The sequence below is a fragment of the Artemia franciscana genome, chromosome 20 (assembly GCF_032884065.1).
Source record: "Artemia franciscana chromosome 20, ASM3288406v1, whole genome shotgun sequence".
NCBI classification, from domain to species: domain Eukaryota; kingdom Metazoa; phylum Arthropoda; class Branchiopoda; order Anostraca; family Artemiidae; genus Artemia; species Artemia franciscana.
Genome location: NC_088882.1, coordinates 22028006 through 22055607, shown reverse-complemented (window position 1 = coordinate 22055607; position 27602 = coordinate 22028006). Strand labels below are relative to the sequence as shown.

Here is a 27602-nt window from a genome sequence, read left to right as displayed (position 1 = left end):
CTAATTTAATCTGGTCTGGTATCTGATATGCTTGCCAAATTTCATCGTCCTAGCTTACCTGGAAGTGCCTAAAGTAGCAAAACTGGGACTTTAGGTTTCCCCCCTCCAACTCCCCCAATGTCATCAGATCCGGTCGGGATTTAAAATAAGAGCTCTGAGACACAATATCATTCCAATCATCAAATTTCATTAAGATCCAATCACCTGCTCACAAGTTAAAAATACTTCATTTTTTCTATTTTTTGCGAATTAACCGGCCCCCCACTCCCCCCAGATGGTCAAGTCGGGAAAACGACTATTTCTAATTTAATCTGGTCCGGTCCCTGATACGCTTGCCAAATTTCATCGTCCTAGCTTACCTGGAAGTGCCTAAAGTAGCAAAACCGGGACCAACAGACAGACCGACAGACAGATAGACCGACAGAATTGGTGATTGCTATATGTCACTTGGTTAATACCAAGTGCCATAAAAATTATTTTGGATATGCTGTCCACATGCGTTTGTCACTATGGTATTTATCACAGTATTGTTACCTTAGTGATAAACTGTTGTTTTATCTTAAACATCCAACACTTGAAGATTGTTACTTTTACTGGATATGGGATGCAAAACTTTAAATGCTCCCTAATATTATAATTGGACTGTTTAAGTTTTTTTTTTTGCCTACTATAATGATCAAATAGCATGAGGGGAGGGGAGAGTGATAAAAAATTTTCTTCCAGGAAACCAAGCAATGCTTATACAGCAGTGTAAATATTTCAAGCTATCAAAAGAGAATGAAATACATTGACGCTTTTAAAAAGCGGTTTTGAAATTAAGAGTTTCCACTATTAATTTGCACCTATGCCCTAAAACGAAAAACTTCCTGATTTTGAATGTTTGATTTTGACTAGATATTTTCAGGGAGAGGGTAAAGATGTCCTCTCTAGAATCTGCAAATGCCACAGGTAAAAAGGCCTCCCACCTTCATGGCACACTCCCTATTTTGGTCTGAATTTTGATAATAATATCTGAATGATGTTACTTGACTGTAAAAGAAATGATTCTACTCTTACTTGACTGGTTATGCACTATGCCTGGTAATTTCTATTTCATTTCCATAGGTAAAGGTTATGTCCAGCCCCAAAGAATTTTATGAGACTCTGCTTGCAAAATCAAAAAATGCTAAGAGAAGAATTACAATAGCTAGCTTGTACTTAGGAACTGGGCAGATGGAGAGGACTTTGGTAGAGTCCATCAGATCTAACATTATTCAGCATGGTGAAAGTCTGAGAGTGAAGATACTGTTGGATGCAACAAGAGGGTCTAGAGGAAAAGTGAATTCTAGAAAAATTCTTCTCCCACTTGTGAAGCATAATTGTAAAGTAAGGTTTAAATTTATGACATTTTGAAATGGTACATACTACCTTTTACTTTCAACAGCTAGAATATATATGGTATGAACCAAGAAATTTATTTTTAATTGCATATAGTTTCTGGAAAATAAAAGGAGGTCCAAGGTAATTAGGCTATTTAGTTGAAGATACCCCCCCCTGCAGATAATCAGCCCCTGAAAACACAATTTTCAAATGTTAAATTTGCCCCAAACGGCAAACTGAGCAGCCAAAAGAAAAGTAAGACAAATACAAAGAATGGAGAAAAGAAGGGATTTTGGGATATTCCAACAATATTCCCAAGTACCAGACAAATATATGGTGTAGAATCTCCTATATTATTTATCTTTATATCATTTCTTTCAATTCTTTTTTTTTCATGATTTTGGGGTTGCGTTTGCACAGAAGTGTACGATTAAGGTTAATGAAACTATTCTGATGGCTTATTTGAAACAAGGAGTTCTGCCCATTTTAAATTTGCTTGGTTCTGACTTTGAGTTTGATTCCTTGTTATTTATTAAATAAAAAAACAAGTTTTTTTTAACTGAAAGTAAGGAATGACATTAAAGCTCAAAACGAACAGAAATTACTTCGTATATGAAAGGAGCTGCTTCCTCATCAACGCCCCGCTCTTTACGCTAAAGTTTGACTCTTTCTCTCAACTCTTCTTTTTAAAACAGCAAAAAACTTGGTAAAAATACCAAGGTGAATACTGTATGATATTCTGCACCATATACATAGTATTTATACTTTGGGATATTGGTAGAATATTCCAAAATCCCCTTTTTTAATTCATTGTATTTGTCCTACTTTACCTTTTGGCTGCTCAACTTTACATGTGAAAAAATTGTCTGCAGGGGAAGGGAATTTTTTTGGGAGGAGAATCAGCCTACACCACAGGATTCGCCTAATGCCTTTGTATGCATTACAAGATTCATTTGTTAAACTACATTGTTTGCATTTTCAACAAGGTCCTGATTTATTTCAAAGAAAGACGCTAATATCGCACTACAGGTGAGCTTATACTTGCAGCTAGGGGGAGAGGGATTTATAAGAAAATATCACCAAAAAGAATCCCTGGGAAAAATTGAAAAATTCAGTTCTAAAACACATCAATTTGTTTTTACCGATCCACATCACTCCTAAGGAATTCTTTGATTTTTGGTTATTCTAAAAAGTAGCTTCGGTGTTGTAAATCTCCTTAACTTTGGTAAACATAAGACCTCGGTTAATTGGCAAAGAACTATAATGTTAGAACTATTGAAAGAATATTCTATTAGTCTCCCAGCTTCACATGCTGAAATGTGGTGAGGCATTTGTCCATAAAATAGGCTATCTTCAGTCATTGGAAAATGAACAATTATTATAGATGAATATTGCCATATATTTATTATGGATAAAACTAATTGTTCTACAACATTGCATGGTTACATACCAGATACTATGGTGGAGGTGAATGGATCATTTTGTGAGGGAGCCTCAGAAAGCGCCTGTTAAGGATCACATGGTAAAATTTTACATGAGAGTTGCTTCAGATAAATATGGACGAGGGATCGAAGCCCTGTTTTCATGTGAATTGAATGAACCTCATAGATTAAATGTGCATAGAGAATGATGAGGCCGTTACACCTCCTCCATTTTTTCTGAAATGACAGATTGTAATTGGAAATATTATTTCCTAAATGCATCAAAGCATTGTAAAAAAATTTTGAACTTCAGGGCAAAGAGCAGGGGTCTTGTGGGGCCTTTTAGTCAGGAAAATTTTAGACAAGACCCTCTTTTCCTCGGTCAATACTATAGATAAGTTAAACTCTAATGAAAAGAGCAAGTGCTAAGGAGGTTGCAGCTTCCTGGTATTCAGAATAACCCTGAATGGTGATAGATACCCTGCTGCTAATGTAGTTGAATCATAAATATTGCATAAAAATCAATTTTAAATCAAAATATATGTTCCAAACTTTTGTGCAAGCTACAGAAGCTACTAAACAAAGCAATAGTTAATAACATAACTAAAAAGTCGTTATATGAGAAGTTGGAAGCTAGCTACCTTTTAGACTCATCAGAAAAATTACTAAAATTCTGTTGAAAATTTGGGTGGTACCGAGTTTATGCCTTTACTATGATATGGAAGTATGAGAATTCACATGCAACAATATCACTTTTATTTTTAATTTCATGTTAGCTATATTCTATCATCCATGCCTAATGTCTAACCTGTCTATTGCTAATTTTGAAAAACAAAAATCGAAAATTTTGAATATCCTTCTTCATATTATTGTAATTTTTCTTGGATTAGAGAGATCAATAGAAAGTGTATTCGTCAGGTAAATTGCTGTTGTCTTCTTTTTCACCATTGGTAAACTATTGCGGGGGGGGGGAAGAAAAGGAGGAGCTATTTGGACTGCAAACTGGCTGTCAGTGAATATCTGCTTAAGAACAAACGCTTATGAAATTGTAAATTATCTTGATGAACTAATTACCCTACTTAAAAGCTACTTTCCTTTGCTTTCTGTTAACGAATAAGAATGATCAAGCAGCTTATTTGTTAATTTTTAATACCAATTTAGACAACAACAGGAAAATTATTTTGATTTGAGAAACAATTAGTTGTACTGAATAACATCTTTCAAGAAAAATCTGAATAATTTCTAACTTTATGTTAAAAATCTAAAATCAGCTTAATATTATTATGCAAATGTTTCATTTCCAAAGTTCTGTCGTATCTGGCTTTCAACATTGACATAAATCAAGTCCAAGAAAAAAAAAAGACTTTCAAATTCAGAATAAAACCAGAATTCAAGATGACCAAATACACCAAAAAGTTATTGACATGTGCGCTTTCTAATTGAGAAAGCCAGTAATGGTCAAAAGTAGTTTGACAGACCGTCTTTTGATAGAAGCTGAGAAAAGTCCAATCAAAGCGAAGTGGATATGATCAAGCTTTGCCACATAAAGAAATCACATAACATCAGCATTAGAGCAGTGGCTGAAGTATATCGGATATAGGATGAATTAGAACTTAATTCACAGATGTAATAGAAAATATTGACCTTCAGCTTTGTTGGGGCTTTAACACTTTGAAAGAACAGAATTTGTGTTTGGTCCACTTTAATATCAACCCTCCCAGTTGATCTTTGCAGCTCAATTAAGTATGCTCCTATATGTGCTGACTAGTCCAAAACTTTATTTGATCACCTTGCTTGTCTTCTGAGAATTTTTGAGAATCTTTTTTTTTTATCAAATAATCAATCAAAGGAAAGTGGTCCGTATACATCTTCATCAGAAAACATTTAGAATGCAAAAAAAAAAAAAAAATCATTAACTCTCCCAAAATCAGTCAGAACCTTTATTAAAACAATAGTGATCTGAACATTATTATCAAGGCAGTCAAAATCAGATAATACAAGCTGCAGAGTATGCGTAAGATTTTTTTTTTCAGAAAAGTTGGAGATTCCCTCTCTAGATCTGTTATGACTGGGATACTTCAGAATGTTTTCAAGATCTTCATCTTCAGTGTGGCCTTACGTACACAGTGATGGCCTACTGAATATTTTGGCTCTGTAACTGTTCAGTCCTGCCGGATTGGACCTCAATTAGAATATATGCCTCGCATTCTTTCATGTCAAGGCTTGCTATGATGGCATCAGTATCTTTCCATCATAATATATGATTATTTCTTTACTTATTCTCAATGGAAAGGATATAGTTTGATGAATAATTATATTGATATCGCACTAGACATAATAATAATTACATTTCTATTGTTCTGAAAGTCCTTAGCCATGGCAATACAAAATTAAAAATGAAATTCCATTTATTTCACACCGCAGAAACAAAAACATAGCAAGAATTACAAAAGTCTATTTCTTTGCTCCATTACTAGCCTGAAAAATCATCGTAATTTTTCAACACTAATAATTCAACGTAATCTTAACAGTCTTTCGTCAGACCTACACCCCAAATACTTCCTTTCGAAACTCACTCAGTTCTTTATGCTTAAACATCATACGACCCATACTTACATCCATATATCCCCACATGAGCAAAAGTAAGGGCCATCATGCCCTTGCATCTACCCTGAATATTCTCTTCTTGACCCAAGATTAAAATATTTGCCCTGAATTCGATAATATTGGATGAATCAATGAAATTTATTTTATTAGCCATCATCACACAAATTGAAAACGATTTGAGTAAAAAAAGAGATCAGAAAAAACTGGGAACAAAAATTACTAGGCCTATAAAAAAGTTTTCTTTAAGTAAGACTGACTGCAAACAATTAAAAAAAGAATACCCATCCAGGGCTCCAGGGGTGATGTATCTCTTTACTACACAAATTAAAGGCTAGGTCATCGATATTAAGAATAGGATCGGCAATCAAATATTCTTTCGTAAGGAAACGATTTGGAGACCAACTTGGGAGCTGAAGGAGGAATTAAACGAATTTGAAAAATAATTTTCTAACCTCTTTCTTAACTATGGCTGTCAGAAGATCCCGAAATGGTGCTAGGAATAATACATTAGGCAAAGCCACGGCGTTATAAAGCTTGGTAAAGAGCATTTTCCTAAGTTTTACCTGTGACGGAACCAGGGACGTACATGTCCTGCGTAATTTCTTGTCTGTTAGGGCAATAATCAGCTTACTGGTTGCAACTACAAAAGGAACAATTGGAAGGTGTAAGCAGTATCGGTTCCCTGATAGTTTTTTAGCTGTACCCAGGGCCGTATCGAGGATTTATTTTCGGCGGGTGTTTTACAAAAGGAGTTTTTTTCCCTTGGGGGGGGGGGAGGTTATAAAAAAAAACGCACCAAAAGTTTGTTTCTACTCATTCTTGTTACGTTTTTACGATTCAGCCAAACATTTTTTTTGAGGTGGGGGCTCAACCCCTATCTTCCCCCCTCGATACGACCTTGGCTGTACCACCAAGATTTGTCACATTAGGTGCAAGATCAAGCGGAACATTAAAAAGTAGAACTTGCGCTTTCATGGCGTTGAAAGACAAGTCAGTACCTTTATAACGATCACTTATATCATGACAACTATTTTCAAGACTAGTAACCGATCGACTTCAATTCAGATGGTCATCCGCATAACACAAAATGGAAACATCAGTACCTTTACAATACACGAAGTGTTGCTCCAATTCCAGACTCAATATTCCGATCAAACTGCCTGGCACTTCAGGATTAAGATATATCAACTGCTCCGAAAAATGGGCATACCTTAAAAGTATCTTAGAAGGTACTTAACATGGCAACCTAAAGGGCGACCTTAAAAGTATCTCTTTACACCACTTCTCCATTACTGCTAGAGGTGCAGAAAATCAGAGCTTCTTCTTTCATGCTGCCAAACCTGTACCTCTAGGTCTCGTAAAATATTTTCTATCACATTTATCACCTCATTATCCATGCGGTAAACTATTTTTCCATAGTTCCCCACTCTTTCCATCTTGTAAAATTTTCCTTGCCGGGTACGGCCATGACCTTGGATATTCAATTCTAAAAGCTTCTAAACAAACTGATTCTAGTGGCTGCACTTGTAGGATTTTTACAATACGATCTCAGAAAATAATCATAATTACTAGCCTCCAACGTCTTAGAATAATAAATCCAAATTCTTCTGTAACTAACTAACTAAATATTAATGTTTTGTTTACACCTAGCCATCTCTTATAATTTCCTAACCCTACCGTTTCTAATTTATCAATTTTCTAGAATTCCCAAACCTACGATGCGTAATGCATCACAGGTAATATCTTATTGTCGAAAATCTTGGTCTGTATTCCAACAGCTTTTATATCCTTTCCCAGACTCCTTAAAATTCAATTTGAGCTCACCCCACCCATCTCCTTGCTATATCCTATGTGTCTACTAATTAAGTTTTCCTTTGTCTTAAACTTTATTCCATTCTTCTGGAAATTTTGCCGTTTCTACTTCCCAAAATAAATTTGTCAGCCTTACTTAAATTGTGCTACTGCTCAAACACTAAGACTACTCTTCTGCTATCATTCAACTCAAGTTTCTAACCTGATATGACCATTTCTAAATATTTCTGTATTGAACTCAGTAACTTCTGACCTGAATCTGCAACTAAAACTATATCATCTGCGAGATTTAGTGATAATTTCATTTGCGAAATACTTCCCCTTCCTAGCAAGGTTCCGTCTACTGGCGTTTTCATATACTAAGGAAAAGTCAGTTTCTTCTTTTTTGCTTTCTGCTTCACTAATCACAGTAAGCTATTGCTTAGATTTTGCTTTTTGATCCAATACATATTGTTACTGTATATTATAACTGCTAAGGGATTTACGTATATGGTGTAATGCTTGAAATTAGAACAAAGACTCGAGATTGTATAATCGAAACTTATGAAGGCATCATATTTTTTAGTCGGTCCTACTGAAGGGATTGCAATAGTTGCCGTCTTCCTTATACCTGGGTTTATCGGTGTTTACTTAGAGAATTCGGTCATATCTACTCATCATAGATACACTAAAATAAAAGTTTCAAATCAGTGTATTCTGAACCGTAAATCGTTAATTTATTTTTTTACCAGTCCCTGGAGGAACTATTAAGTTATATGCAAATATAATATATCTTAACAGTTTTTTTTTTGAACTCAATGTTTATAAGAGATTTCTCGAATATTTTCAAAAATTTTCATTTGATTTCTTTTGTATCCTGAGTTTGCTGTAATCCACCGATCCGATTGAACAATGTAAGAGTAATTGGGCATGTTTAGTCTGCTGGGCATAATCTTTTAATTTCTAATCCGTAACTTATAATCTTTTTAAGCTTTTTACGTAGCGGCATGTATTCAACCTTTCCATTCCACTTTTTAAGACCACGAATGAAATATGTTGTTGTTCCGGCTCAGAATGCTATCCATAATGCATAATTTTCCATAATATTATTTTATAAAAATCTATCTGTTTTATGGCCCGAAGTTGGTTTCGTCGGATATTGCATAATGTGCATGTTCTTAATACAAGTGGATTTAACTTCACCTGAGTGAAGTTTCCAGATCGATTTATTCGTGAACGCAGCCAAATTTTTTGCCTGGCTGGTATATTCAATAGGCTGCCGACTTGGAAAAAAACTAGGAAACACTTGGGTCATAGATTCCTTCACTGTAGTGTCAAAGTCACTAATGCTACGAGTATAGAGAATCGACCCCAAAGCAGACCCTTTTGAGTTCAATCTTTTGCTTTTCACACTTTTGGTTGAAATAGCACCACTAACTCGGACATCTCTTTCCTCCATGGAATCACCAACAAAATGAAGCAGTTTTTTCTTTAACTTTTGCTTCCACCAAACCAGAGAGCATTTAGAGATGCATAGTATTATCAAAAGCCATTTAGACACCGAATAGGATGGAAATCATATATAGTCTATTTTGTAATGTATAGGTTGCACTAACATCCCCCAGCTGATAGTGAAAGACAGAGTTTCTGTTTTAGATATTTTTTTTTTTAGGTAAGTTTGTATCACACCCCGTCTCTCCGAGGAATTCTTCATTGGAGTATGCCTGAACGATGGAATGAAGTTATTGGTCTTCAACATATGAAAGTATACCTCTTTGACAACAGTGTTATTATTAGTGGGTAAGGAATAAAAGAAAGCTTTTAGTACCTTTTTCGTTTCTATCTCTTTTTTTTTTTTACTCGGACTCGAAGATTAGTAGAAAGGGTGTGGGACAACTCAAGCTTATCTTTAGACCAAATCCATCTATACTTTTTGTTTTTTTTATGTGTATACTTTTTCAATCTTGCTCTTTGCCAATAGAAAAAACTGTTACTTATAGGGGTTTTTCTTATCGACACTTTTTTTTTATTTTTACTTTTGTGTTTACTCTGTACTGACGACATCAATGGCTGTTAAAGATACTGTTTTTTTGGCATACTTAATGGGTTTTTTTCATGCCTGTCATCCGGTAGCTCGGTACTAGTAATATATTTTTTTCTTTTATTTTTTCAAATTCATTTTTTGTTGATTTGGGTTTGTCAGTGACTTCACATTCTTATTTACTTTCCCGTGCACCGCTGTCCTTTGAACCTTCTGAGGAGCATGCCTTCTCGTTCTTGGGTTTTGCTAGGGATAATTACTGGGGAGGATAACCAGCTAGGGGGAGCAAGTGTACCGTCTTCTGTCAGAATTTAGTTTTACCATCGTTTTGGACGATGTTTTTTATGGGACCATCATGTTTGTAGAGTTATGGAGGGGGGGGGGGTCATCAATATTGCACTTGAATTTGTGTTGAAAAATTGGTAATTATATTTTGATCGCATTGCGTGATAGCTACATGTCCTTTTGTTTCCAGCTAATTAGAAAATTTGCTAGTTTGCTTCCTATAATCAAATTAACTTTATTCCTTTTTTAAGAATTTTCTTATTGTACTTATCAGTTTTGATTTTGATATATACTATTCAAGCTTTTTGTATAAAAAAAAGTCTGCTGGGGCTAGGGACCCCAAATTATTTGTCATACAACTGTCATTTTTTCTTTACAATTTCCCCTTTTTCTTTAGTTTTTGTTCATTTTTTCTTACATCTTTTGATAAGATCAGCTAATTAATTATTGGCCAAAAGAACGCACTTGGCTATGAATCATCCTCTCAGGCTTGGTTGATTTTTTACGTCATCTGGATGAATTAAGCTATGTGGGGGCTGAGGGTGGAAAGCACATAGATTTGTTTTTGTGTGTTAATTACCTCGCATCCACCGCTCATTCTCGATCAGTCGAAACGCCAAAATGTGCATCCTACAGTAAAAACTCGATAAAGAGGATTTTTGCAAGTTGGTACGTTTTTATGACTAGAGGTCAATAGCAAATTCCTATGATTGTATTTCTGACTATAGGTTATCCTGTAGTACTGGCTAGAATGTTAAAGTAGTGAGAATTTTATCTGAAACATTTCTCTGGGAGTATTAACCTCCCACGTTCAGTTGGTTATACCTTGACATATAGGTTAAAGTAGTTTTGCCTGTAGGTATAATTTCTCTTCGCTTACACCTGGGGCCCACGTCCCTTCTCTAGCCCAGCTTGAAGAGTAGCAGCCTAGAGGGACCACCGATTTATATCAGATTGAGGTAGTATCGACTTGGAGTGATTCTTGTTCTGAGTTTTCTCTAGATAATTTTGGGCCATAGAGGTAGCCTATTCCTGTAATCAAAGTAACTATTCTTATTTGCATCGTAGTGTGTGCAACAGCATTACTGCTGCTAGTCCTTAAGAGCGGTGGCAGTGGTTTGAACCCAGGATTCTGAAACTTAAGCTATTTTAGCTGATAAAAACAGCCTCAAGAGATTATGAAAATGCCTTCGAATTTAAAAACCACCTTATTTGAATTTGGTGGCCTAGAATCTAACAACGGTTTCTTAAATTCATGGGCTTAGCTCATGGGGAATTTCAATATCAGGCAATAAGAGAACGTAGACGTGGTTAGTGCTTATTCCCAAATTTTGGTGAAGAAATTGATCGAATTAATCGCCAGGTAGGTAATTGCTGTTGGCAAATTTAGGAAATTACTTGTTTTCGGGATTGGAGAGGAGAGTAGTTTTCCATGCGCACGGCGGATATTATAAATTGCACATGAAAGCATAAGAGATAGCAAACATTCAAATTTGGAAGAGTTTTCGAGTTGATTTATTGGAACTAGTGGACTATTTACATAATCTCCTAATTTTGTAATCTTTATAAAATCGGAGATTATATTGTCGCTCGGTGGATTAGCGAGACTTTATCCATGAGTTTTTCTTGGGTTGTGAAGAAATCTGCCCATTTTGATATGGTCTACCTGATTGGAGATTAGATTGCACCAAATGAGTGAGAATTTACTGTTTTGGAGGAACTAATACTTTGGGTTTAGATATTCGGTTCTGTGTTTTGACTAATTTGTCCTATTTTCCCTCTATTACATTTGGGATTTTTATATTTCTTTGGAAGTATTAACCTCCTAAGTTGAGAATACTCTGGTAAGGAGGGCACGGGAAGTACGACATTGTAGGTTGAGTTGGCCATGCTTATAGGTATAATCTCCATTCGGTTATATCCCTGCCGCAAGCCCAGTCTATAACCGAGCTCCAAGTGTGATATTCTAAAGTAGTTACTGATTAATATCAGTAATAACTCCATGTGATTTCGGGTTATCTTCAGGCAATTTTAGACTGTAAAGGTAGCTTACGGTCGTCATCTCTATAAGTTCATAGTGTACGCTAAAGTAACGCTGCTTGAATCTCTATGATCCCTAACAGGGTTATGTTTTGTGTAATAGTTTTCTTACTATTAAGGATGGATTGTGAGGAACTTAGGTAGGGTTTTATAAACCTTGTATGAAAACACACGACAATTTTCATGTTTAGGTGTAGAAACTGAGTTTTTTGAAGGTCAGACTCTATCTCTAGACAATAAAATGATTCATCGTGAAATTTGGTAATAAAGAAAAAAAGAAGCCAAGGAATGCAGAGCCAAAAATGAAAATGAATGCAAAATGGAAAATAATTCGAGAAACTAACCTTTGAAAAATTAAAAATGCAAAAAAATTGAAGGTGAATAAAAATAAGCATAAATCCATGGATAAAGAGGCAAGACTGAAATACCGAAGTTTAGAAAGCAGACAACAAAACATCCGCCCTTTTCTACGAAAACGAAGATTACTGAATTAAAATGTAATGAAATACGGTTTTTTGTTCCTTTTACACTAAATGTCCTTCCCCTAGATATCTTTATCTATTCTTCCAGTTGGTGGTAGAGAATTTTTTTCTTATCTTTTCTTTATTGACATGAAAAGCCTACGTTTTCTTAGAAAGTATATAAAGGTTTGGCCTATCTGCACAATAGGCGAATAAGCAAACCTTACTTTCACAATAGTATTTTGCCTTTCTGTATTTTTTTTCAGCAATTTTTTTTGTATATTGGTTGAATTACGATTTACTTTTTTCTTCTTATGTTTAAGCTATCGTTCTTTCTAGAGCGAATCTCAGTGAGGATTATTTCACCAACCGACAAGATCGCTATGTTCTACTAGAAGATTGTGAAGAACTAGCTGATTTTTACGATGATCTTGTTGAAATTGTATCTACGTTTTCATTCCAACTTGATTCAGATGACCAGGTAAAAGTAATATTTTACCTTGGGGGCGAGGAATGCTGTACTCTCAAAATCAATAAAGGGTGGTGTCAAGCTTAATTTAGTTTTGATCAAACCCTTCGTAGTAACGAACTGTAAGTAAGGAGCGAGACAGCTCAATAATAACCGAAACTCTAAGAAACAGAGTTTTAATAAGAATACATCATAAGAATCGGATTTTACTGCTCATTAAAAATGCATAAAGTTCATTGAGTTTGATTTTGCCCATCAAAAGCTACCATCTGAGAAAATATGCCTGATTTTTGAAAAAAGGAAAAAAAAAACAGACCGTTAACTGATCTTAATTATAATCATACCACCAGAGTCAGCATATCAGAGAACCCTTCTGTAGTGATTTCAAGCTCCTATATACAAAAATGTTGAGTTTTACGTTTATTGCCAGAAGAAAGATCGCGGATCCGTGTTTGCTTAGTTTTTTTTTTTTTCCAGGGGTGATCTTAGCGAACCAGTGATTCTAGAAGACCGAGAAAGAAAAGGCTTATCAGAGTTTATTTCTTCGATTAACAATATTGTTTTTTTTTTTTTTTTTTATTGTGATACGAGATCAGTTTTTAAATTTATGCCATCAATTTTAGCTCTGAAGAGAGACACGAGGACTTTTGATTTTCCATAAAAAAGGCTTTACTTAAAGTATTCTACTGTTTTACTTGTTTCTATCCTAGTTTCTGCTTTTCGTCCTATATTGGTTCCTCTACTCTGTCTTGTGTTCATCATTAGGTTCGGTCCTTTGTTCTTGCCTTTATTTGTTTCTCTATTTGTTGCTGTGTTTTCGCCTATGTTTATTCCTGTACTTTGTGGTTTCTATGTTTTCCTGCTCCTTTGCTTGCTCAAGGTTTATCGTTTTGTGTTAAGCCTCTTTGTTTTTGTACTCCTTTGCTTCAATGCTATTTTTGTTTTTGTTCCGTGTTCGTTTCCTTTCTCCTCCCTTCCTGTGCAGTTTCCTCTCACACTTAACTGTTTTGTCGAAAAAAATGAAGCTAATATTTCAAGTTTTGTTGTTTATAGTAATATCACTCTAGGAGTCTTTGCTAAATCACTTATCTGATGCTGTTCCATTCTGTCTTTCTTTGTTGTTCTACTCCTTTGCTCCAGTACTATTTTGTTTTTGTTATGTGTTCGTTTCCTTTCTCCTCCCTTCCTGTCTGGTTTCCTCTCACACTTGACTGTTTTGTCGAAAAAAATAAAGCTAATATTTAAAGTTTTTTGTTTATAGTAATCCCTATTTTAACAAGGCTCGACTCTTCTTCTCTCCTGAAACAAAATAATGCGTTTGCTTGCGAAAATACGCCGCAGAAATAGACCAATGGTATTAAAGCACACTTTTTAACACGATATTATAGGACAGTCATCTTCCTTTTTTTTCTCTTTGGTCGGGCTCATGGAACGAGTTTTTGTTAATTTTTCCAGGTCTATAATGTTTTCATCCGTTTTGATTGTATCCAGTGAGTGTTTTCATCAATAAAAGTAAATGAATATGTGCTAATATTTCCACGTCTGATTTTTTTCATCCAGTGAATGTTTTCATTCATTAAAGTTAACTTGTTTTCGATCCTCCCAATGCTCTGAAAGTGTCAACTCGCACTGTTTTCCAACTCGAAGTTCCATTGTATCTAATTGATACCCCTAGGCCGCTCCCAATATATTAGTGGTACGCCATTTTGATAATAATGACAGAGGTAACGACTTAATAATGTATGTCGTCAGATTAGTCAACGACGTTAGATTCCGAAAAATGTTTCAGTATAGAAAAATCTTACTTGGAATGACATCATGCAAAGACTTTGGACTCGTGCTGTCGGCTGTAGTGAGTGGAAGGAGGTAAAGAAGAGTCCACGAAATGTTATTTTTGGCAGACAAAAAGCTAGGAATTTTGGTTTTTTGAGTGGTTTTCTATCAAATAGTCTATGATAACGAACTATAGGGAGTGAATGTAGGCGGAACTGTCGGGACCTGGCCCAGTATTGATTGAAAATGTAAGATATGGAATATTGATAACAATATATACATCGAAAGGATTGGATTTTTATGCTTATTCCAAATATATAAAATTCATTAAATTTCATCTCACCCATCTAAAGCGTCGCCCGGTTTTACAAAAAGAGGAGAAACACCTTTAGAAAGTCAAGTGATGCTAATGGAAATCACGCCCCGAGTTTCAGTATATCAGAGAACTCTACTGTAGAGGTTACAAGATTCTTAACTACAAAATTATGGAATTTTGTATTTTTTTCGAGAAGAAATGTCACTGACGCGTCTTTGTTTTTTTCCTGGGGGCGAAGGCTTATTAGTTCGGAACTTACTTTAATAATTAGAAATGTTTAATAATCTCGAGAATGAAGAAAGCATCCCTAGATCAACATGGAAGTAGACAGCAGCTGGAATGGTGTCACAAGATCGAAGGAAGAAACTTGGAGAGAATGAAAGGTATAAAAGTTGAGCTAAACAAGAAGCAAACAAAACTGCATACACTGTCAATGAGTCAACAGGCAAATTATTCAAGCTAGGAACGTGTAATTTTTTGTATTTCCATCTACAAAATCATCGGCTACAAAGATCATAAACAATTAGCTGAAAAAGAAACATCCAGAAACTGACCAGGTGGAGGCTGAAACCCTGAGCTTCTGACCATTGTAGACTAAGAGGCTGGCGACAAAAAGCTCGGAAAGATATAAACTATTCAAGCCTGAAACGTGAAATTTCTGCATAATAGTCCGTGAACCATGAATATATCTATAGGTTATAAAATGAACGAAATACCGGCTAGTGAAGAAAGTTTGAAAAACTCGACTTTGAATGATGCTATGATTTTTACATTCAGACTGAAGGTAAACTGGAGTTTTGTGTATATGGCTTTTGGCTGTCTAACGTCAGGATTGTAAGAGTTGCAAACTCATTTATTATGGATTTTAACAAAGGAATAGAATATTAGAATTTCGTTTGAAAACAAATTTTGACTGGTGTTATCAGTAATTTAATTGCAATAATTGTATAATTATATTATGCAATTACAGTATTTAGAAAAATGTCGTTTGGGCCTACTTGTTGAAAAATTAGAGCTGAGAAAGAAGATAACTAAAGAAGAGCCACTAATTTAAGAGCAGCAGAAAAACTAGACAAAAAAGGAGACCTCTACAGGCACGCACAGGCTGGAAGGCAAAATGTAAGGTGTCACTGGTAGCGGATGGAAGAGCTAGAAAGCAAAAGGCCGACAGCAAAACAAAAACTAAAAGTAGAACTGAAGAGGTAGCAGATGAAACACTAATGTGTCAACCAAATATTTCTTGAAGAGATTTCACAACTATAAAAGGAGCTTTAAATACATCTAGGAATTTAAGACAGTTCTTCAGGAAATTAGACGTTGCAGTTCTGCCCTTACAGATAAGTTGCTGTGCTAGTTGTAGTAATGTCAATGATAAAAATTTTAGTGTCAATTTTAGAACGCAAGGAGAAAATTTTTTTGACAGTTGATCACAAATGCTTTTAGAAAGTGAACATGGTGCTTTGTAAAAATGTAAAATTATAGATAAATCTGAAGAAGAACACCATAGACGGTCCAAAAACTTTGAAAATTTAAGGAAAAAATGCTTTGAATATCCAAAACATGTTTCACTTTAACGGAACGTTAATGCAAGGTATCAGACCGTACTTCAGACTCCGACAGGAAAACGTACATTCCAGCTAGTAATTTTTTTTAGTAAGGTGCCTTGTGGCGACCATAACTTAAGCTTTGATTACGTTCCCCGGGCTTACTTCTAGATCCTGAAAGTTTAATTTTTATTAACTCAAGATAGTGAACGCTTCTTAAACTGGAATTTCACTCTTAAATGGTTTTCGTTAATATTACTAATATTTGAACATATACTATGGTTAACACTGTAAAAAATATAGACTGCTTTTCTTTCTAAACAAAGTAGAAAGGAGAAAATTTTAAAATTCCCATCAAAAGGACGTGATCTGTTTGCAATATACATTGAAATTATGTATGTGTATATATATTTGCTCTTTTTTGGCTTTGTTCATTTTTGTTTTAATCCTTGATTCATCTGCATTCAACTTGGACGGAACATCCCTTCCATGGCGATTTTAATGGCTTTGTTTTAGAAAAATCTAAAGATTCTTCTAAACTTTAATCAATCCTTAATTAATCCTTAGTCAATTCTTTGATTAATACTTAGATTCATCTGCATTCAACTTGGACGGAACAACCCTTTCATGGCGATTTTAAGGGTTTTGTTTTAGAAGAATCTAAGGATTCTTCTAAACTTTAATTAATCCTTAGTTAATCCTTTAATAAACCCTTTAATTAATCCTTAGATTCATCTGTATTCAACTTGGACGGAACATCCCTTTCATGGCGATTTTAATGGTTTTGTTTTAGAAGAATCTAAGGATTCTTCTAAAATTTAATCAATCCTTAGTTAATCCTTTAATTAATCCTTTAATTACTCCTTAGATTCATCTGCATTCAACTTGGACGGAACATCCCTTTCATGGCGATTTTAATGGTTTTGTTTTAGAAGCTAGGAAAAGAATTGAAGGCCTTATCAATTCCCGCTTGAATCCCTTGGAGGGAGAGAGGATGCTTCAAATACTGGATAAAACAGAGTAAGACGTAAGACCTGTATAGTTTTTTGCTACTTTTTCCATCATTCTTTTTACCACACTATCCCTTAATTTACCTGTAAAATGTTGGTGAAAAGTTGGTTCTTGTAACGTCCGATAAAATTATTTCAATGTGCATTATAAAATTGCAAAAAATAGTAGCACTTCATGCGCTTTTTAATATTTTTCTTAAAAATAACGTTGTATTGAAAAACAATTGTTTAACTGAGCATTTTTCTTACAACAATTGGCTTGATACTATCGCTCTGACGGACAATGTACTTAAAGAAATATCCAAGAAATTGTGGATTGTAAAATACCGGACACGAATTTTCACCAAAATAGTCTAATCCTATTTTTTTTTTTAATCTTTTTTTCCGTATCAGCGACCTTGTAGGTTTCTGATATCCTGATTGTTCAGATGACAGCTCACCTTTGACAGTCATTCAAAACTTTTAAAATAATTTGAAACTTAAAAACACGCTTCCTTTTGGTAGGATACACTTTGTAAATGAAATTTCTAAAATGTAGAAAAATAACCCACCGAGATTCATTTTAATGTTCTTTATTCTACTGTATTTTGTTCAAAATGAACAAATCAAAATTGGTAATAATATACTTCTCAATGTAAATCTTTGATGAAGGAACGCAATGAAAACAAGTGGAAGTTAGCAACAAAATTAGAGTGAAACAAATTTTATACGATAAAAAAAGTTATATTGATAGGTTACTAAGGGTGGATTTCAAAGAAGAATTTTTTTTTCTTAATTTTGTGTTCTCGCCTGCTCTTGGGACTGATGGTGGCATGCTCTTGGTGCAGGGTTACAATCTGTATATTATTGCTATTAATCTAACATTCAGAAAGACTTCTAACCTTAATGTCGGACTTTCTTAAGTTTTGATTTCTATATTTGTTTATTTCAGGTTTAAAACATTATAAATTGAAGCTTAGTAAATATATACATAAAGGATAAATTTCGGCTCAGGAGGTAGAGAAAATACGCTAGAAATAATTAGTATTAGGCTAAGTGAAGTTGACTTCGGCTAAGTGAAGTTGATTCGTGGAGGAATTTGCACACACTTCAGATATATTTTTTTTTATGTAAAGGGAGACTAGGAACCAAGGGAGTCACCACTGGAAAAGTATTTCTCACCGACGATGTTTTGAAACGCTTACAATTATTGCTTTAGACAATTTTTATTCGTTTTTTATTTGTTAGTGTAATCTGGATTTTAAGGATAATCTAAGCATTATAACTTATACCGGATTCAACCAACTGGGTTTCTTGTCTAGTACAAGGGACTAACGAACAGTTGACACATCAATCCGCGATCATGTTTTATTAAACATCTATCAAACACAAACGGCAAAAATGAAAACTTTGGTTTCAGTTGAAGGCCAAAAAGCTTTTTGCTTAGTACAGTAAAATCAATATTTGACTTGTCGGCATAGGACAACCAAACGGCTGGTAAAATCAACTCTTTCGATAAAAGTGACTCTTTTCAGCTACCGACGCATAAATTTTGGACTGCATTGACGGAGTTAGTGGAATACTGCAAACCTTATACTTTTAGATGAAAGCTAGGCAATGTGAACACAGGGTCAGAGAAATAAATGGAGGGAAAATTTTTGTTCTCGAGAAACTCAGGTACTGATATTAAAGATCAAATGCTAAAATAGTTAATTAACTGGCTTAGACTGTGAAAAAATTTTTAGTTATAGGCCTGGTAGTGACAAGTTGAATAAGAAATACGTTTTATGTAATTTTCTGTCAATGCATTTACAGGGCTATTTCGAAAACAGTGTAAAATGTTCCTTAAATAATTTTATTGTGTGTGACAATGTCCCTAAATACTGCTACAATATTTGCCAGTTAAATATAAATATTACGCTGCTAGTTAACTACCAATATTGACTATCAAGTACTATGTTTATACACATAGTTCACATGGTTCATCTTACTGCATTATAGGGTATATATCCAAAGCTGCTGAAAGAATAAATAAGTCCGAAAAGCTAATCACCCGATATTGGAAAGAATATGTTGTCTTTCGAAAAAAAATAACCGTTTTAATTAGGTTGTAGACGTAATCTTTTGGCAAATTATTGGTTCTAGCCAAAAAAGATGCCCCAATGTCCAGAAAATGTCAATTACCTTAACTATGGTCACGTATTTTGTCTTTTAGATCCTCGCTTTCAGAGCCTACAGTCTCAGATACTTGGATATTTCCATTAGTACAAATGTCAACTTTTTCAATAAATCAAGATAGTCGTTTCACTACACGTCTTTTTGAATCAGTACCTCGGGATTCTAAGGTAGACGTTTCACTTTTAGTATGTTAATAATATTGTCATAGTCAGCACTAAACCATTTTTCTAAAGATGACTTATTTTCCCCCTCACAGGTAAGTTTCAAAATTATAATCTATAGTAATTGTTGCTCCTGACTGCGTAAACTCCACAATAAACATTTTTGGGTCGGAAAAGCAGCTGCTATTGCCTTTTGGACGGTAAATGTTTGGTTAAATTTTTGGATTTGCTTGGGGAATTGGTGTACATCCGTTGTTTTGCTGTAGAGAAAACGCACCACATAGCCTTGGTTTGACGCCAGGTGACCCCCCATTTTTTCTCTAGAATTGAAGGAGTGGGTTGGAGGTTTTCGTCTCCTTTATAGCTGGAAAATTATAAGGTTGGAAAAGAAGTAGCTTGGGGGTTTCCGTCTTTCCTTTGTAGCCAATCAGAAGTTGGGAAAGTAGAGATGGTGTGTTTCTGTCTTTTCCTTTATAGCCAATCGGAGGCTTGAGAAGAAGTAGCTTGATGGTTTTCATTTTTCTTTTTTAGCCAATTGGAAGTTAGAAAAGAATTGGCTTGGAGGTCTCCGTATTTCCTTTATAGCCAATCCGAGGCTAGAAAAGAAGTGGCTTGGGGGTTCCTGTCTTTCCTTTATAGCCAATAGGAGGTTGAAAAAGAAGTGGCTATTCGATTTTCGTCTTCCCTCAATAGCCAATTGGAGTTTGGAAAAGAATTGGCTTGGGGGTCTCCGTCTTCTCTTTAGAGCCAATCGGAGGCTGGAAAAGAAGTAGTTTGGTGGTTTCCGTATTTCCTTTATAGCCAATCCGAGGCTGGAAAAGAAGTGGCGTGGGGCTTCCTGTCTTTCGTTTATAGCCAATAGGAGGTTGAAAAGGAAGTGGCTATTCGATTTCCATCTTCCATTTATTAATAATTTGAGGTTGAAAAATAAGTAGGTTTGGGTTTCCGTCTACCCTTTAGATCCAATTGGAGGTTGGAAAAGAAGTAACTTGGGTATTTCCGTCTTCTACTTTAAGAATAACAGAAGTTGAAAAAGAAGAGGCTTAGGACCTTCCCTTATAGCTAATCGGAGTTTGGAAGAGAAGTGGTTTGCGTGTTTCTTCTTCCCTTTGTAATTAGTTGGGAATTTGGAAAAGAAGTGGCTTGGAGATAGCCAACTGGATGTTGGAGAAGCAAAAAAGAAAAGAGAACAATCATTCTTCACTGCATTAATTTTTCAAATCAATTGGCCAAGGTCTGTGAATATCCAAACTAAGATCAATACCTGTCTATTGTTGATAAATAATTTTCCTAACAATCAAAACTAAACATTTCCCAACAGGCTATTAAACACATTAAACGAAAACGAGTTTAGTAAATTCATATAAAAATGATTGTCTAATTCATTCACATTAAACACAGCTACATTATGTCGTTTATAAAGAGAAAAATGATTTTTTTTCTTTTTTTTATTTATTCATTTGCACATACAACAGAGAAAACAAAAAATAACTAGACTATATTGACAAAGCATATAGGAGCACACGGGCCCTAGCCTTGGAGACTGAGGGATTATTTTTCCAGCGGTTGAGAGAGTTAAAATACAAAAAGTGTATTTATAGGCCATAATTTTTCAAAGAGTCCATTAGAACGTTTTTGGAGTGGGAGGAGGGATTCCTCCTTTTCTTTCTTATGTTCGCAAGTCTTGCAAAGTTTTTTTTTTCTGCTCATTAGTATACGATATAATTCATTGTTTTTCTTTTTTATATTGGTCTGTGAGTTTTTTGAGGACCATGAATTATTGGTTGATATTTTCAATAAAACAAGAATGTTTTATTCATGTTAAAATTCACATCAGAAAAGACACTAAGCCCCAAAGAGGCTCCATGACCTGTTAAAGTGGGCGAAATGTAAAAAAAATGAAAAAACTAAAATAAAATGTGAGTAACACATAACCAGGATAATAGACGGCCGAGTCAAAACTAAGCAGGTCCAAACTGTCCTGGGTACACCCACTCCAAGGAAATAACGAAAGAAAAGCCTTTAAGCAAGCCTTGAGAGCTCATATGGCACTTGTGACGAGGTTGGAAGATCCAAGAGCTCATATGGTATGAGCTCTTGCAAAATTCTAAGAATCACTAGATTGATTCAAAAGGAAAATCAGAGACTTAATGCCCGTCGGGATTTAAAATAAGAGCTCTGAGTCACGAGGTCCTTCTAAATATCAAATTCCTTTAGATCCGATCACCCACTTGCAAGTTAAAAATACCTCAATTTTTCTAATTTTTCCTCTCCTTCAACCCCCCCCCAGATGGTTGGATCGAGGAAAACCACTTTATTAAGTCAATTTGTGCAGCTCCCTGAAACGGCTACCCATTTTCATCGTCCTAGCACGCCCAGAAGCACCAAACTCGCCAAAGCACTGAACCCCACCTGCTAAGTCCCCCAAAGAGAGCGGGTCCAGTCCGGTTACGTTAATCCCGTATCTACGACATTTGCTTATTCTACCCATAAAGTTTCATCCCGATCTCTCCACTCTAAGCGTTTTCCAAGATTTCTGTTTCCCCCCTCCAACCCTCTATGTCTCCGGATCCGATTCGAATTGACAACGGAGCATCTGAGACATAAGATTCTTCTATATATCAAGTTTCATTAAGATCCGATCACCCACTCGTAAGATAACTCTATTTTCACGTTTTCCAGAAATTCCGGTGTCCCCGTCCAACCCCCTCCCCCCCCAATGTCACCAGATCTGGTCGGGATTTAAAAAAAGAGTTCTAAAGAACAAGATCCTTCTAAATAATAAATTTCACTAAGATCTGATCACTCGTTCGTAAGTTATAAATACCTCATATTTTCTATTTTTCCCGAATTACTCCCCCCTCCCCAACTCCAATAAAGAGAGTTGATCCGGTCCACTTATGTCAGTCACGTATCTTGGACTTGTGCTTATTCTTCCCACCACGTTTCGTCCTGATCTCTCCGCTTTAAGCGTTTTACAAGATTTCCGGTTCCCCCTCCCCCCAGTGACACTGGATCCAGTCAGGATTTAAAATAACATATCTGAGTTACGAGATCCTTCTAGATATGAAATTTCATTAAGATCCGATCACTCCTTCGTAAGTTAAAAATACCTCATGTTTTCTAATTTTTCAGAATCCACCCTCCCCCGCATCTCCCTCAAAGAGAGCGGATCTGTTCTGATTAGGTCAATCACGTATCTAGGACTTGTGCTTATTTTTCCCACCAAGTTTCATCCCGATCCCTCCACTCTAAGCGTTTTCCAAGATTTTAGGTTCCCTCCCCCCAACTCCCCCAATGCCACCGGATCCGGTCGGGATTTAAAATGAGAGCTCTGAGACCAAATTTAAAATTCCAAATTTAAAATTTCATTAAGATCTGATCTCCCATTCGTAAGTAAAAAATATCTAATTTTTTCAAATTTTTCCGATTTAACGACCTTCCACTCCCCCCCCAGATGATCGAATCGGGAAAAAGATAATTTTTAATTTAATCTGGTCTGGTTCCTGGTACGCCTGCCAAATTTCATCGTCCTAGCTTACCTGGAAGTGCCTAAGGTAACAAAACTGACAGACAGACAGACCGACCGACCGACAGAATTTGCGATCGCTTTATATCAATTGGTAGATACCAAGTGCCATAAAAAGATTAGTGCTAATGTTATCTTTGTCCTTAAATAAGATGTTTACGTTGTGTATCTTTTTTTGGCAAGGCAAAGAAAATAGTTTATCTGAGTTACTAATGTGAAATCTATTGATTTTAGGTAAAGCTAGCTAGTGGATATTTCAATTTGACTGAAGAATATATAGATACTATTATTGATCGTTCACCTGCTAGCTTTGAAATTTTGACTGCACATCCAGAGGTAATGGCTTAAGTTTCACTTTTTTTTTCATCGTTGCTAGAAAGCATTTTAGGGATATTGGGTTAAATATGACAAAAAGTGCTGGACTGTTATGCGATAATATAAACCCTTAACCATTCCTAATAAGTCACTAGAATTCTATCTCATTCCTAGCTGCAATAACCATTCCTAATTACCTAACAGAATAAGAGGGCTGTAATAATGGAACTCCGAAGCTTGGGATGAAAACGACATCCAACCTAATAAATACCCAATTCGTATGATAAACAGTAGCGCTAGGACTTGAGTTCTACTCTTCTTGTTTAAAGTCGAAAGTTCAGTAAAGAATACCAATTCAAAAAGTGGTATGTGCATAAATCTGCGAGTGATATTTATTTTCCATACAAAGAAGAATCCTCACGACTGCTACTGCCAGGATTTCCCATTTATACTTCCAGCACGACTTTTTTCAATGTGACTGTTCCGATCAGGTTTTCTAAGACTGCCCCCACTACTATTGTTTCTACCACGTTTCGCTATTATTAAAGTCCACTTTTATAGTTAATGGAACTTGTCATCCAATGTAATAGTCAGAGAGCCAGATTTTGTATCGTGCACCCACCCATGCCGGAAGGTACAAAAATGTTGAGGACGGATCCTAGGGTAGTCGAACATGCTGAAAACGAATATCGTAGGGCGCATGTTCGCCGTTGGGGCATTTCTGAGATATAGGCCAAAACCGTCAAATTAGCCTATAACTACGTGTGACGATTCAGGATTTTTTGCGACTTATTGGGCTGAGGAATCTGGCGTAATGTTATATCAATCGAAAGGAGAGATCTAGATCCACAAGAATAGGATTTTTAAATTGAAAAATACAACTATTTTTTCTCTATTTACTGCAGTTTCAAAATAAGTGCTGTAAAATTCAACAAATATCTCAAAGAAAGGCTAAAAACTCGAAATTTCTTCAAGGCAAAATTTTTTTTTCCATATTCGAAAAGAAAGTGTATTCAATTCCGTACAATTTGAGCTAAAAACATATAAACTATTTTTATCTCTAAAAGGTCTGCGATTTTTATTTGTAGTGTCACTGAAATGATCACTAGCCGTATCGTGAAAAAGGACGTTTTTTTTCTTCAAAGGGTAGGAATACTTCAAATTTCATAACTGTTTAAAATTTTTAAAATTTACTTAAAAATATGCTTAAAAAAATATTGATTTTTTTTTTTTTTTTTTTTTTTTTTTTTTTTTTTTTTTTTTTTTTTTTTTTTTTTTTTTTTTTTTTTTAGAAATGGACGAATATGTTTTCTGGTGTACTAAAGCGTCTGCAATTACCTTTTTGGGACCTGATTTGCCAGTAATACGACTGAGCTATTTACTACATAGAAGAATTTTGCCTCCCAGATGGATTGGCTTCATGGATTGGAGTTGTCTTACTCGGCCTGCCCGTAAAATTGGGTAATAGTAACTGATTATGGACCTGTTTTAATTAAAAGTAAAAGGTATCAAATAAAATTTTCAAAAATATTCCTCATTTTCTTTTTCCGAGAATTCAGATGGGGCAAGGTCAGACTCCCTGCATGCCCTCCTCGTTCCGCGGCAGGAGCATAAGCTGCAGCATCCTTTCATTTTTGAGCAGCTACAGTCTTTCCTGCATCTTCCACTTTTACATCTGCAGTAAGATTCTGAGCTTGATGCTTCTTTACAGTTTGAGACGACCGCATCTACTCCCCCTTCAGCCATCTTCTATCCAAGGAGAAGTGGATCTGGAATGCTTGGCCGAGCCTTTACTGATGACAAGATTATCCATGTAGCGAATATGGCATTTCGTATGCATGGTTCGAAGGTGTCGTCAGAAGGTGGAAGTCTTTTCACATCTTGTTTGTGGCACCGAATGTAAGCCCTTACACTGGCCAGTGAATTGAATCCGGCCTGTTTACCGTACTGTTTACAATGATCAGGAATTTTGATAGGTCGTACAATTCTCGAAACGCGTCGACTGAAAGCTTCCCTTCTGCATCCTGGATCTGCTCTGTCACAGACAACATTTTTGAGGCAAAATTTGGAGACACCGCGATGTTTAAGAAAGAAGCTTTCCCGACGCCGAAGAAAAAGTTCGTTGTGTCACAACCTGGCAGACAGTGCACGAACGGTAACATAATCTGCTCCTCTTTGAACAAGTGGACTCCATCCGCCGGCTCGTGTAGGCCTACTGGAATAATGTAAGTCGGGAACTTCAAGAAAAGTTCGCTCAGTCCTCCAGCTTGAAGCTCTTCAAAAAAATTAATTCAGGCTACTGCCACGTCTTTGTCGTTGGCATGCACAACGATGCTACGATGCTACAAGCGTAACTGCTAGCGTACTTGGCATGTGTCATAAGGCATTGGTCAGCCTCTTCGTGGCTGGAGGACAAGAATTCTTCGTAGTAACAATGTTCTGGTAAAGTTGGACAGCAACCACGCTTAACCAGAGACACTTTGAATCTCTCCTTGAACCCACCTGAGAGAAAAAGGTTGAGTGTGTTCGGAAGCTGATTACTCATGTGCTCCCAGGCTTCATACAAAATTTCGAGGAGCCGGCTTTTAGACGCTTAGCTTGCAAGTACGGCATCCCATTCTTCAATTGTGCTAAGAGCGGAATTCTTGAGGTTTTTCCCTTTCCCTCGTCGGAGTCTGCATGCTGATTTCATAGAGGTCGACTCTTCCGTGTCCGTGAGCTTCCCAAATAGCCTGTTGTACCGATGTGCGACAATGTGGACTTCAGGAATACCCAGTGGAAGATAATTCAGCAATGATAGAAGCAATCTTTCCGCGATGGATTTGACAGTTTCAAACCTGGCAGGCCGATATGACCTTATCTTGGACATTAGGTCAATGATGTGTACTGTAGCTGATGTTGTTTCTTTGGATTTCAAAGTGGCCGGCCAAGCTGAAAGTCCTCCTTTTTTCTTAGCCAGTTCAACAGCACAGCTTTGTTCCCCGCCCTCATTTTTCAGCCAGAGGATGTCTTGGTTGATTGTTGCGGAAGATGTTCAAAGATGGATGGAGGAAAAGGAAGAATCTCTTTTGTGAGGATCTTTGCATCGGCTTTCTCCTTTTCTTCGTCGTAGCTCAACTGAGCAGTAATGATTCTCTTTAAGGCTGTTACTTCAGAGTTCAGGATATCGGTTTTAGGGACACCAGTCACTTTCTGAGTTTTTCTCTCTGAAGGGAAAGTTCGGATTACAACCTTTTTCACATCGTCTTTCGCGTTGCACAGAAAGTCCTCAACCACCTCTTTTCCTTTTGTGGCTACGCAAGTAATATCAGAAACAATCTTCTCATCGTCTACAACTTCTGACGTCACAATATTCACTAGGTCGAAGTCCACTCTGCTGAACGGATTGCCACATGTAGTGAAAATGTCTCGAACTCTATGTCGTGAAAGTTGTAATCGCGTCGTCGTCGACTGATTGTCTTCATGATATTTCAATGTCTCTGTGGATACGTTGACTACTTGCAGGAAACCATTGCTGATGGCAGCGGAAATCGGTAAGGTAAGAATCCAAGCTTCAGTCTGTCTCTCATCCATTTGTTCTCCTATTATTCCGGCCGTCGTCTTTGCATCCTTGTTCACTGTACATTCCAGTATCTAATCGGAACAGGTGGCCGTAAACCTGGTGTGCGTTCTTTTCACTGCGAAGTATCCTTTCATGAGCCTTCTGTGTACATCAGGAAAGGCTTGTGGTAAACTTCGAATGTCATATAGGTACTGTATGAGACATCTTGTATACTGAGGATGGTCAGCCACCACCAAGTATGGCAACACCCGAGCAGTTGCTGTCAAATGAGACTCCCAGTCACAGTCTCGTTCAGGATGATTTAATTGCATCGCTATTTCACGTATTTCCAAGAACTGCCGCCAGAAAGCAAACGTGGGTGACGCATTTCTAAGGGTTTTGAAGGCATTCATTATGGGAGCCAAAGTGATCAAGGTATCTTTTGCCTTCTGAAGTGCAATTCTGAAGTGAAGTCTTCTTGTGCTTCGGAGTAATACTCTTCCAAGGACTCCCAGTAGAGGGCTAGCAAGACCTCGTACATTATGCAGTAGGCATTGATATCTTGGTAGTAGCCTTTCCCTTGAAATACCTTTTCGCATGTACCAGGTAGCAGCAGCTTTGCCTGCACTATAATCTCTTCGAGTCCGGAGCTGTCCATTATCTTACCAACTGCCTTGAGTTAGTTGAGCAGGAGGTGGAAGTCTCCCATCCGTAGGATTATGTTTTTGAAGTCATCCGGGTATTTACTTTTCACTCCCTGTGCTGGCTGATAGATGAAGAGA

At 36.2% G+C, this 27602-nt stretch overlaps 1 protein-coding gene across 1 annotated transcript in view; it reads left to right on the top strand.

Moving 5' to 3' along the window:
- Positions 1-27602, top strand: part of LOC136039901 (CDP-diacylglycerol--glycerol-3-phosphate 3-phosphatidyltransferase, mitochondrial-like) — a 42636-nt gene that overhangs the window by 6915 nt on the left and 8119 nt on the right. Inside the window, exons 2-7 of the mRNA XM_065723889.1 lie at positions 1105-1370; positions 8856-8978; positions 12345-12486; positions 16976-17127; positions 19312-19441; positions 23199-23300. Of these exons, the coding sequence (XP_065579961.1) occupies positions 1105-1370; positions 8856-8978; positions 12345-12486; positions 16976-17127; positions 19312-19441; positions 23199-23300 (915 nt within the window). The remainder of the gene's footprint in view (positions 1-1104; positions 1371-8855; positions 8979-12344; positions 12487-16975; positions 17128-19311; positions 19442-23198; positions 23301-27602) is intronic.